General features: G+C 35.4%; 1 protein-coding gene across 1 annotated transcript; it reads left to right on the forward strand.

Annotated features, from left to right (window-relative positions):
* Window positions 1-499: 499 nt before the first annotated feature.
* LOC113233437 (ZZ-type zinc finger-containing protein 3) lies at window positions 500-1,872 on the forward strand. The gene is made up of 2 exons (XM_026468571.1): window positions 500-589; window positions 784-1,872. The coding sequence occupies exon 2, from the start codon at window positions 792-794 to the stop codon at window positions 1,758-1,760; it is 969 nt and encodes a 322-aa protein (XP_026324356.1). The 5' UTR covers window positions 500-589; window positions 784-791; the 3' UTR covers window positions 1,761-1,872.
* Window positions 1,873-13,812: the final 11,940 nt, after the last annotated feature.

Consider the following 13,812-nt stretch of genomic DNA (forward strand, 5'->3'; position numbering starts at 1 on the left):
AATACAAGGAAACGAATCAGTGATATCGCAATCGTAGCGCAATCTAGTTTCCCTTCACATAACTACGGATGTGCACGACATACGAGATTGATGTTTGTATTTCAGAAACAAAATAAGCAAACGAACGTTCAGCCTCGTTACTCTAATCACGTACAAGTTTTGGTAACATTCGGTAGATGGCGTTAAAAGCCTTAATGTGCGAAAGAGCGTTCAACACTTTCGTTCAGTTATTGATTATGCGCGAGTGTCCGTGTATTGGTCTAGTTGTCAAACACCAAATACTTCGCAATCGAAAGTCTATGTAATTTATAACGTTCAATAATTAATGATAATTTGAAGTAGTATTTGAATTAATAGTGCATGTAATATGTAATTCTTTAGTCAACCGTTCAAATAAGAGGACAATTGACATTAACTTTTTGAACGTGCGACATTTGTTTTGACGTTTTTATTTTGTTTATATTTATTTATGACGAAGTGAGTAATTTTTGGCGTCAAAGCTTAATTTTATAATAACAAATGTAAGAATTGTTACTTCGAAGTACTCACCGCCCAGTCCAGCCTTCAAGAGAAGTACTCCTATGCTCAGGTTTGCATTTTTTATGCTGAACGCTGTTTATTTTATTTTTCAGTTTCACACTTAGTTTTTTCGGACTGTTTTGTATTTTCACCCCGGAAAACATTTTGTATTGTCCTCACAACATAAGCACAGATATTGTATCTACTCACGCACTTCTATCATTTGTATCTGGAAAATAACTTAACTAATATCAATTGTTACAGTTTTGATAATGGAAAATGTAGAACCTGAAAACCCCGAGTGTGACGGCGAATTTGCCTTCGAAACTGACCACTTGGCGCTGCGAGGTAACAAAGATTACTGCGAGCTATTAAAATATATCGTCAGGTTAGAAGCATTGAAGCTACAGGCTCTCAAAGACACAGAAGACTTAGCAGAACAGCAAAACAGGGCGTTAGATGATCCATTGCAGTTTGTTGAAGACTTGAAATTAGGTAAAATAAATTTCCCACCAAGGCAACATGTTCCAGAACCACCCAACATAGATTGGAACAGCTATGGAATAGATACAACTATGGACGATGACTTTAGAGACGTAAAGTCAAATAAAAATGATGACAGCAGCACTAAAGTCAGGGGTCGAAAGTTTACAGACAACAAGCCTGAGACATTCAATCAATTGTGGTCTTGTGAAGAACAAAAGAGGCTCGAGGAATTATTAGAAATATACCCTGAGGAACCCATTGAAGCAAGGAGATATAAGAAAATAGCTGAAGCTCTCGGAACACGAACACCTATTCAAGTTATGAGCAGGATTCAGAAATATTTTGCTAAATTAGCAAAAGCTGGCTTGCCAATACCTGGGCGAGCGCCAAAGAGAGTTGGAAGAGAAAAAAGCAAATCCATTTTTTATAAAAAATCTACATTTTTCCCTCAACTCCACGTTCCTGTTAAAATGGAAGATCCTTATGACAGTGGTGATGTGCTTGAAAGCACTTCAACATTAGAAAGCAAAAGTGGCCAGAAACATATGCTGGATTTATTGAAAGCAGCCAAAGATCAAAGGGTACTGGATGAGATATCTCCTATATATCAGACTAAGACAATGTGTGTAGGCTGTCAGAAAACTGGATTCTTAGGAGCAAGGTGGACAGATAACACTGGCACAGATTATTGCACAGATTGCGTGGTGAAGCTTTTACCAGCTGAGAAATTAATACCTATTCGAACACCTGTTTAAATTCCTTCAGCTTTAATTTTTTTCTAAAATATGGTACATTGGTATCACTAAGAACAAATTTATTTAAGTTGAGGTGATTATTCACTACTACATACAAATTTTCACTCAATATAGTTTCAAACATATTATCTAGTGTATTATTTGACCATAGTGGCATGGTCCTAAAACAACAATGGTTCACTTAGCATGCATTTGCTGTAAACACTTACATCACAATATATTGCATTAAAAACTGCTAGTAACTATTTATTAGTGACGCGCTTTCCGCGATCGGACGCGGCGAGAGATGAACAGCCACTGGCTTGGAACACTGAACATGCCCACTCAACTACTGAACCCCAGGGTAATAGTTATAACTACACTAATAGACTACTCCACACATTATGTATGTATTGAAGTCTTAAACTGTTAATGTATTCAGTTCTTTCTAACTATTGCTGTTGTAAGAAGTGCTAATTTATTTCGCCTTGATTTACGTGTGTTTTTAGTCACCTTACTAAAGTTTGTAACACAGTGAATGACTCTTTCTGTTCAACGTTCCTATGAAAGCTTAGGAATTTCTAACTATGTAGATAGTGTTATTGTAGGAACCCTTTGATTAGCTCTAAAGGTGCTCTAAAACAGCAGTTGAAATTTGAGAATTGGGACAACAAAGGTTATTCCCGCGTGCTAGTGGTCTATAAACATCATAATCAGCTTAGCTTGTTAACGTGCAGCGTCAGCCAGCCTTCATCGTGCATGAAGCTTCTAGAAACGTCTAGAAAACGCTACACACTCACCTAGGTCCAGATCTGTTTTGATACACTGAAAACAACATTTTAGCCAATTAATTTTTCTACTAAACATTATTTTTAAATCTCTACATAGATTAATTATTTGGTCTTTTCTTTATCCATATGTTTAATGACATTAAACAGGTAGGTATATTACAAGTAGGCAGGCTTAGGGTCTTAATAATTTGATTTACCAAGATACATCAGCATATGAGATCGTTTCAAAGATAAATATGGGATGTTTTGAGTACAAACGTTCACATTTGTACATTTATTGTTCTAAAGTGTATAAGCATTTGATTAAGATTTAAAGTAAAGAAATCATGAAGACCCAATACGACACGGTTTCGAACCCACCTTTCCGAAAACCTATTAATAGTTAATACATTACTATTCAGTGATTATATTCATATTTGGTTCAATGTATGTATATAATCTATCATAATAGAATGTCAAAATAAATGCTAAAACTTTTCCATTAAAACCTTACAATACTTCATTTTGTCAATGTTACGTAAGCAGTTAGGCTGTGTAGCATTTTAGGTTCCGGCATATTAGTAAACCTGTTTACATTCTGTGTGTTACTTACATATTGCGTTGCGATGCCGATGTTTATTAATACTGCCTTTGGGATATGAAATGTATGACTGATTCAATCTGTGTTCTATTGTTATGCCTGGACCTCAGATTACAGCGATTGTGTGCGGCGAGGTGGATCGGTTGGGATTTTGACTATCTTTCTACGAGAGAATGCCAATATCGGTTCGTTATTGGTTGGCACTATTATAGAAAAAGTTACACACTTAATAATAGCAAGAAGTGATAAATTCCTGGGTGTCAAAGTACCTTTATATCAATGCACTTAAAAATTTCGACAAGTAGGTACAGTATACAACCCTTTTCTGGAAGCAACTCCAGGCACATTCCGATTCGAGTATAAGATTGACGGAGAGATCATGAATAGGATAAATTCAGTACGCGATTTGGGACTTCATATTTCAAAAGAGTTGACATTTCATGAGCACATCACGAAAGTTTGTAAGAAAGCGAATCGTAGTTTAGGATTTATACAGAGACAGACTAGTAGTTTTAAAAGGGTAGAGACATTAAAAATTTTATATAATGCACTTGTAAGAAGTCGACTAGAAAGTAGCTCCATAATATGGAATCCCCACGAAAATAAGTATAACCTCATGGTCGAGAAAATACAAAATAAGTTTTTAAGGCTTGCGTATTTTAGGACATATAAAGTCTATCCCAGGTTCCCTAATATGTATCCAACCGCATTTGTCCTAGGAATGGTTGGATATTATAAACTCGAGACTCGAAGGAACCTGGCTCTCGTCACGTATGTTTTTAAGGTTTATCGCGGCTTTCTGTGCAACCCGCAAATACTAGAGGCTATAGGACTCCTCGTGCCAAACATACGCCTACGCAGCTCCTTGCGACAACAGACTCTTGCACTGCCGCCGTGCAGAACAAATGTGCTGAAGCATGCGCCGCTTGTAACCGCTTTACGATTACTTAATGACATTAATAAAGAAATTGACATATTTTGTTGCTCACTGTCGAAGTTCGCAGAGGTTGCCCGAGACGTTATTTGTAAGATAGGTTAAGTATGAGTAAATTTTTTTAGTGTTTTTAATTTGTAAGCTACTGACATTTTTAATATAATAATTTAATTTAACAAAATATGTTCAATATAGTTTTATATGATTTAGTAATAATGCCTTAATTAAAATTGTGACATGACATAATCGAATTGGACTCAGGTATTCTGTAATGATTAATGTTAATTGCACAGTGTAATGTAAATGAATAAATGAATAAATGAAGATGAATAAATGAATCTCTCAAATCTTTTTTTATGGATTATGGCTAAAGGAATAAAAATTCTTTTGTCAAGAATAGTGAATATACATCTAAATAAAAATTTCTTATTTCGGTACTCTACTCATTCATTTAGGTTTATTGATGGCGCCATTTTTTAGGATTTCGCCAGCATTACTTATTTTGGGAAGCTGCAGTATTTTGGTTACGTAATGAGGGGCCATAGATACCTGATTCTTCTACCGATAATGCAAATCCAAGGGGTAAAATACAAGGAAAGCGAAGTTGTGGAAGAAGGAAAACCTCGTGGTTGAAAAATCTGAAAGACTGGTTCAATCTTAGCACACGTTCCCTCATGCGTGCGGCAGCTTCAAAAATGAGGATAGCCGCGACAGGCCGCCAACCTTCGTAGAGAACCGGCATACTAAGAAGTCGGTAGATGATCAGCCGCGCGCTTACTTTTTATTTTGACAGACGTCCCAGCTAAGGTCGACAATTTGAAATACGTCTTTAACGTAAGGTAATATTTCATCATTGAGTAAGGTATTCACAAAATTTATCCCTCTAAGTTACCACAGATAAAGAAATGTCGAAAATTTCTAAACTTTACTTATATAAAACATTAATAATATTGATTCCTCATCGTTGTTATTTATTTAAGAATCTCGATAATTCTATCTATCGACATTTCGTAGTTATTTACAAATTGTTGGGTAAATTAAAATTTAGACACTAGTACTAAATTAGGTACTGTCAAAACTGACCACTTGATTGTAAAGATTACTAGGTCAGTTGCGTGATGGTTAGTACCACACGATAAAATATTTTATATAAATAAAGATTTGTAATCGTTGAGTAATCTGTTGTATGACGAACCCCAGACTTGACATACGACTTTTTACGGCAAAATAGTCGTGACAACTTTTTTACATTTACTGATTTTTTTATGTAATAGTGTAATTACTTCTCACAGAGTTTGTTTTCTAAGTAAAATAAGTTTAACGTAGTAGAATTTTTTGACGGGATATAAACATAAGACTATAAATACCTTATTAGGAACTTAACCACTTAGTAGCATTCGTGTGACATTGAAATTTCTGTATATAACAAAGTACTTAGTGAAAATTTGGAACTTTTGGAAGGTATTCGCTGTATTAATTATAAAAGACTAAATCTACTAAAATTATGTAGGCCTTCAACTGGACACATTACCTACACGACATTCTTATCATAATTGGCAAAGAGTTGAGATCAAGTGTAAAACTATGTAGTGGCGATGTGTGCTTTTGTAGACATAGACATAGAATATCTATGGTTGTAGAGATAATCAAATGTAAGGCCAAAGTGGCACCAATTTTTTTATTTGCGCATCTATTAAAATCGCTAAACAATACTCTCACTAACCGAATAGGTACTAGTCTTTTTATCAGTGTTTGGAACTATCATCACTTCTGTGGCTTGGTTCAAGAAGTGCCTAAATCCCTATTTCTTTACGCACGTCTTGTATCGAGCCATATAATTCACCTGTTTCACTTACGGATGATAGTAGGTACATTTTTTCTTCTTATTGAGGAGCAAACAGCTTTTTACAATTCTACAGGAAATATTTAACTTATTACCTACTAAACCTACGCTTCCTTGTGCTTATAAAAGGTAAGTATTATGTATAATTCAAATTCAAATTCAAATTCAAAATAATCTTTATTTCATAGGTAAGCATTATTACACTTGAAATCGTCACAATAGTTAAACTCTATCGCTCATTCGTAAGGCAGATTCCCCTGAGAAGAATGAGCAAGAAACTCTAGGGGTTGCTCTTTGTAAATAACATTTACAATATTTTTTTTTTATTTGAAACATCAGAGATCGAGACTACCTCCATGAGCTAAACCGGTTACTACCACGGATTTTTGTCATCCAAGTACGCAGAAGTTGTATAATAACCTTTAGTATAAAGTTTTTGTTTCACTATAGTTTTAAACCTCGTGAAAGGCAAATTTTGTATATCAACCGGAATCTTGTTATAGAAGCGTATACATTGCCCCTTAAATGATTTTTTGACCTTGTGAAGACGACTATCAAGAAAAGCTAGTTTATTTCTATTCCTCGTATTAATGTTATATCTGTCACTATTTTTCATAAATAAATTACTATTCCTTTTAACATAAATTACATTTTCATAAATGTACTGTGGGGCTAGTGTAAGAATGTTAATTTCCTTAAACTTATCTCTCAAAGATACTTTGGGGCCCAGATTGTAAATTGCCCTAACTGCACGTTTCTGCAGGACAAAGATTCTATTGATATCGGCGGTATTACCCCAAAGCAAAATGCCGTATGTCATTAGACTGTGAAAGTAGCTGAAGTAAACCAATCTAGCGGTTTCGACGTCTGAAAGTTTCCTAATTTTTTAAATCGCGTACACTGCAGAGCCGAGCCGTTTTGATAGCTTACTTATATGGGGACCCCATTGCAATTTAGCATCTAACGTTATACCTAGAAATACAACTGTATCCACAAGATTCAATTTTTCGTTTCTAACTACAATGTTTGTAACCGTCTCTCTAACATTGGGTCACGTAAATTTCACACAATTTGTTTTTTTCTCAATAAGAAGTAGGTTATTAACAGCAAACCAATCAACTACTTTAGAATTAAAGTCGAGCATGAATAATTAAAAATATGTAAGTATAATAATAGTTAAACAAATAAAGATAAAGAAAATTGAAACAACTAATAATGATGTACAATCATAACATAGGTAAGTGAGAATATAAATCCCTCTTAAATTTTTGATTCGCTAGGCATAGCTCATTTGACTTATGAATAAGATATTTGGCATGAAATCAAACAAGCCTAGAAATACACCTTCTTACGAAAAGTCTTTAAAGCAAGCAATAACGCGAGCATTACTTCGTTCCAGTTTTTAAGGGTGGTGAAATTACAAGCGTATGGGAATTGTCAAGTTTATGTCTCAGGGTGACGGGTGCAGTGGCCGTGCCCCTCAGATCTTTATGAATGAAAGCTTTGATTGGCACTGCATCTATTATGGGTGGAAATGTTGCTTACCACCATGTACATAACACAAAAAAAAATGGATCCTACTCCGATTGGACGTAGTCGACCAAACGGTTCCCGTTTCAGTAGATAGCAATAGTATATTTTTCATCAAGAGACTAAAACAAGCCAATATATACCCGAGGTGGTTAGCCACTTGAGCTTTAATGAGGGAGTTTATTACTCTGAGGCTTTATATTGGCTTTTAGTCTTTGGCTTGAAAATTTTAATTTTAACTTCGATTGCGAGAAATAGTAGATTGTACAACAAGTGCATAAAATGCGTCATTTTACCCGAGACGACTATATCCACCCTTGCCTGCGGCTCGGGTGGATACTTAAGTCGAGGGTAAAATGGGTTCTATGAACGAGTATACACTCTGCTTTTCACTTCGATTGCGAGAAAATTAAACAGCAATATTACAAATAAACGATTATTTAATTAAAATTGAATGTAACATTACAACAATTAGACATATTTAATGTCATGGTTTTTATTTTGTGCACTAGAGCATAAAGTTCTATTTTATGCACTAGAGCATAAAATCCTATTTTATGCAGCCTACACCCAGCATAAATACGAACTTTAAGAGCATGAGAAGTGAAAAAAATATTTCAATCGCTCTACAACAAAATCACGAATCAAAAGTTTGAAGTTTTCGCAGCATTTTTAATCGACGTCCAAAAAGGAGGAGGTTCTCAATTCGACTGTAATTTTTTTTGTATGTATATTACGCGATAACTCCGGCTGTACTTGTGTACCGATTTTGATGATTCTTTTTTTTTTGTTGGAAGGAGGGTACCTTAGTATTGGTCCCGGTTTCACACATTTTCCGGTAACTGATTTCAATAAATCTTGGCAAATGGATGTAATTCCACAAACTTTTGAGGTCGGTTTTTTAGTACTTAGAACTGAGATTATTTTCCAACCATACACCGATATAACAAACGCAAAACCCCACGATTAGCGGACTTTGGCAATCATGAGCGTATTTCGAGCGATTTAAGTGCTACGTCGCGTTACTAAAATTGTCCATAGATACACAAACACACTAACGCGGGAAAATAATATGGCGCTAACGTCTGCGGAAAAGGCACAGAAGTAAAACCGAGAGCATTACTGGCTGTTTGAGTTTGTCTAGGTCACTCGAAGTAAATTAAAAAACTAGGTCGTTTTTACTCCCTAGGGATTATAGGATGCACTTTACTCAAGCTACGTAAGGTTATATTGACGTACTTTTAGAGCATAAGAAATGAAAAATATATTCTTTGCATTTCGCAGTAACCGCTGTAATTTTCAGAAAGTGGGGATTATCTTCTCGCTCCTACGCATACCTAAGTTTTCCGCATAACTGACCATTGCGTAGGTACAGTTTACCTATGTAAATATGTAGTATGTAACACGTGGGCCTGTAATCGTGATCTTTTGGCGGAACGTTAATATTACGTTATTGTGTTACAACTTCAGTTTCAACATCTATTTGGATTATCATTATCAACACATTTATGTTCTACTGTCGGGCACGGGACACCTTGAAATGTTAAGGCCGTGGTTTACCACGGTGTACCATTATAAGGAGTAGACTTTACACGTCTACGATGAGTTTCGTTACCTTCGACGTGCAGTTTTTGTTTCTACGTTATTATACCTCGTGTGTTCATAAGATTTGAGACAAAATTTGACTTAATTTGGAATGTTTGTGTTCTATTTATAGATTTTTAAATTTAATTTCTATTACTTTTCTCGTGGTGGAGGGTATAAAACAGTTTCGTGCAACTGCAATTACGCTACATTCGGCGGGAAAAAACCAACAGAGATTTTCCGTAACATAACATTTTTTGGGGTAAACCGCAACTTTGTATCAATGTACAATATGGTGCAATAACCATACAACTTTGGAAGGTGACTGATTCTCTAAAAGATCGACTAGGAGTGGTCACTCGCGGTCTATAAAGACGACTGCGCTCATCAAAATGATCAGAGAGCTACTTCGCCGAAATCCATGTCGCACCCAGAAAAAATTTGCTTTCAAAGACTAACATTTCGCGTAGTTCGCCAATTACGACGAGAACGTTGTCCGATGCTGCTTAGGGACACTTTACCGACGAAAAAATTTTCACTATCGAAGAGAAGTACTACCGACAAAACAATATATTGTATAATTATTAATACAAAGATCGAACACTCAGAAAAAATTCCTTCGATCCGGCCGGATTCGAACCGACGTCTTCTAGCTTACCGTGCCAGACGCTATACCAACTAAGCCACGGAACGAACCAACGGACCTCACGAATTTTTCTATGTGCTTGCGTCGTGTCTTTATATTTGGTTTTTTCAACGACTTTTTAGTCGTAGCGCCATCTATGAGAAATCTATGAAAGATTTATCACCCAATTAGTACCTTTACAGTTACTAGTCCTGGCGACAGATGTCGCTATTCGCTGTATTTTAAATTTTTATTGAAGTGATATTCAATTATTTTTTGTGAAATTACTCCACTAGTTTGTTATAATTATTAATACAAAGATCGAACACTCAGAAAAAATTTTTTCGATCCGGCCGGAATCGAACCGACGTCTTCTAGCTTACCGTGCCAACCAACGGACCTCACGAATTTTTCTATGTGCTTGCGTCGTGTCTTTGTATTTGGTTTTTACAACGACTTTTTAGTCGTAGCGCTATCTATGAGAAACCTATGAAAGATTTATCACCCAGTTAGTACCTTTACAGTTACCAATCGAAGAATTCGATCGAATCGAGAACGAAGGAATTTTTTGTGAGTGTTCGATATTTGTATTAATAATTCTAACTAGTGGAGTAATTTCACAAAAAATAATTGAATATCAATACAATAAAAATTTAAAATATATTGTATGCCAAAAGCAGCACGATGTTCTAGCTTCAGCACAAAATGTTTCGCGTACCGATCATCTGGCGAGTATGATGGTGTATGGTGTCACTCCGCTCCATTTTTGCCAACACGGCGTTAAGATGAAACCAAAAAATTATCAAAAACATTTTAGACAATAGTGTCTCACGATAGGGTGAGACCCCTGTCTAATACTTTATTTCACGTCACCAAGTCTCAGCACCGGCCTATAAGGCTAAAATATAAGATAATAATAATAAGAATCTTAAGTAGGTATATAAGATAAAAAATAACCATAAATCATCACATATGTTAAATCGCGTAGATGACTCGTCGTTATGTTGTGACGACAGTTAGTCGTGCAGTTTAAAGTGTCGTAGCTTGTATATTTAAAAGAAGTTGTTTGCACATAGAATAACACGATTAACTATAGTTCACGACTTATTTGACGTTACGAGGACAGACTATCGTGACAATGGGAAGAGCTAGAATGACAGTCGTACGACAGTAACTAAAACGTTACTTCAAACGAATATGTCATGCAAACGACAAAGGCGGCTGCCGTGAACCGATAAATGGTCGTCACGATCTAGTGGCAACAGCTGGACATGACAGTCGTTCAACGATAAAATAAACGTCCACGACTCTGTCATGACAGATAGTTGTGATATAGGAACAGGCAAGACGCGATAGTCGTCTAACGATAAATAAAACATTACGACATAATGGGAACGCGCCCTTAGTGACCGCGATAAAATATATTGTGTATCAAATTGTAGTTATTCTCGCTACCGCAAGAGGCACTGTACAATTTGTGGTTCAAATATTTTACTCAGTCGCTAGACTTTAACTATGTCAACTCACTGTCTGTAATGATACTGGTTAAATGTGAAAACCACAACAGTTCTGGTTTAAATCCGCATCGGTCATTGCTTTTTAAAATGCGATTCTTGATTAAATATGCATACTTAGAAATAGTCTACGATTTTACAAAAAATAGTCCACAAAACCAGTGTAAAATAAAGTTGGTTTTATGTGAACGGCGTTTCCTAAAAACTTCGCATTCGGTAACGGCTAGTGACGTCCTAGAAATGGGGAGGTTGAATTTAACTTATATCTTCGATAGGAAGTAAGTTGGAAATTTGTTTAACTTTTCTTCAGACTCTGAGTATTTTTTTCTTGTTTAACTGGGTGAATATCTCATGCGTAAATTTTGCAAGTCCAGGCTGAGAAACCAGGTGTAAAGTGAAGAAATGTTAATGATTTCTTTTTTATAGTTTAATAAGACATAAAATGAGTTTAGGGCAAGAATTTCAGAAAATTCATTGTACAATAATAATTAATAAAAAATATTAATGTCCCGATTTTCAATTTTGCTGGTGTGTACACTTTCTGTTTCATTGTATAAAATAGTCGTTCAGGTAAAATGTGTACGTTTTTAAGAAAAACAATTCCATGTATGTTATTCACTATTAGAAGCACTAACTAAAATCATTGAAAGTATTGCAATTACCGGTATGTGGGAGACTGGGTACTTGATCAAACTTTGTCCACGCGAAAATTGTAGTTTTGGTGGCAAATATTCAACTGGTTGCAACTGGTAAGTAAATTAACTAAAAACCATTACGTTCTTGCCCCGCGCAAGCCTCACTCGTGTATTCGGACCTGGCAGAGAAAAACATGGGCACTGTGTTCCATTTCCCGACAAAAAAGTAATTATATGCCCTTTGGTGGCACGTGGGACAAAAAATATTCAGCTTTCCTGGCTCCATTTGTGCTCAATTTTTGTTTTATCCTAAGGTCGTATTCTGAAACCAAATTAATAGACTAATTTTGTCATTATTTTATCACAATTTAATCGTCTCGGTTTGATTTTTAAGCTTTTACTTTTTTTCCCGTAATTTATATTTTGAGATTTCATCTTACGTGGCTCAAATTTGGTGGTTTTGGTGGCGTTTGTGTTACCACCTTAACTTAAAAACGCCACCAAATTTTAAATTGTTACGATATTTTTGAATATAACGTTCACTTTCGAAAATTGTTTTAAAGTATTGTGGTTTATTTGTACCAATAAACTTAAGAAAGATAGTGTTTATTCATAATTTTTTAGATAACCAAAACGTACTTAATTGCTTTTTGATCTATTTGTACCTTAGCGATCTTTTAAATTTGTATTTTACTTAAATTAACGGTGATATCATTGATTAAATGATTTTGTTGAGAACGTCAAACACGAAAATTTAGTTCATTGTTGTTTTCATTGGCAGTTGAATAATTACGATACACTGCTCTATCTCCAGGCATGATTTCTGAAGATAAATTGTAGAAACTCAAATGTTTACCATGAGGACATGCGGTGGGTTTATCGAGACATTGAGGCTTGATGCAAAATAAGGCACAGAATGCTAATTTAGAGTTGTTACTTTTTTCCAAATAACCTGAAGAAATAACACTTGGTACAATTATAACTAACAACTGGAGTAACTTCACAAAAAATAATTGAATATCATACTGGTGAAACATCTTGACATTCAATAATAATAATAATAATAATAATAATAAATTTTATTTCCTTCACACACAATTTCAACCATAATTAAACTTTCTTAAGTAATAAAACATTTGTTGTCTGTGAAGGCTGGAGCCTAAACTAGGATACCCTGTGCTATAGGTCTCCAGGCCTCCGCATACGGATAAAGTATCAAAAAAAACAACATTGACTGCGTCACGAATGATTGCTATGAGAGAAAGTTACTCAAAATTAGGTTTATACAAATCAAAAAATTATAAATATAAATAAAATTGAAGACTAGAGGGCAAGAATTATGTTGTGTGTGTGTGTGAGAGTAAGTGTTGTGTGTGTGTGTGAGTGTGTGAGTGAGAGTGTGTGTTTGTGTGTGTGGGAATTAACTATAATGGAACAAGAAGGAGGTTTTCGGTTTCCTCATATGACAAAGTCAATAGCCTTTTAGTGACCACGTTCCTACATTCAAACTTGTTTAGAGGATAAATATGCAGATCACCATTACATCCGTTATATAAGAAGGGCCCGAGGAAGCCGAAGAAGTGATGGGCAAAGGATGTAGACCACGCCGAATAATGGCACACACGATCACGGCGTCGAAAATTAACTATCCGAGATCGATCGTAAGATGTCTGCGAATGTACCCTCAGGATGGTGTACAGAACAAATAGTTGGCGTACGGATAGAACTTGCCAATCTCGGAAAAGTTCTCGAGTTGGAAAAAGGTATGGTCGGAATGACGCCACTTTCAAAACCGCTCGTTGAGCCACTTCCAGTTTCATAAGAGAATTTATTTACAACCTGAAGAAAATTCATGTTACCAGGAAAAGGGCAGTCTTTTTCTACAATTTCGTAATTTTCTACAAGTTTAATTTTATGTTTCAATGCCAGATAAATGAATCAATATCAGTAATGTTGTTTCCAAATGACACTTTGATCTGCAGTTCTATTTAATAATCCTTCAACTCCTGGGCACCCGTGCCATGGCCACACTCGCAA

This window comes from Hyposmocoma kahamanoa, unplaced genomic scaffold (genome assembly GCF_003589595.1).
Source record: "Hyposmocoma kahamanoa isolate Upper Pololo Valley unplaced genomic scaffold, ASM358959v1 78, whole genome shotgun sequence".
Taxonomy (NCBI): Eukaryota; Metazoa; Arthropoda; class Insecta; order Lepidoptera; family Cosmopterigidae; genus Hyposmocoma; species Hyposmocoma kahamanoa.

What these genes read in the sequence shown, in the direction of transcription:
- LOC113233437 (XM_026468571.1), top strand. Translation starts at nt 792, where the DNA reads ATGGAAAATGTAGAACCTGAAAACCCCGAGTGTGACGGCGAATTTGCC.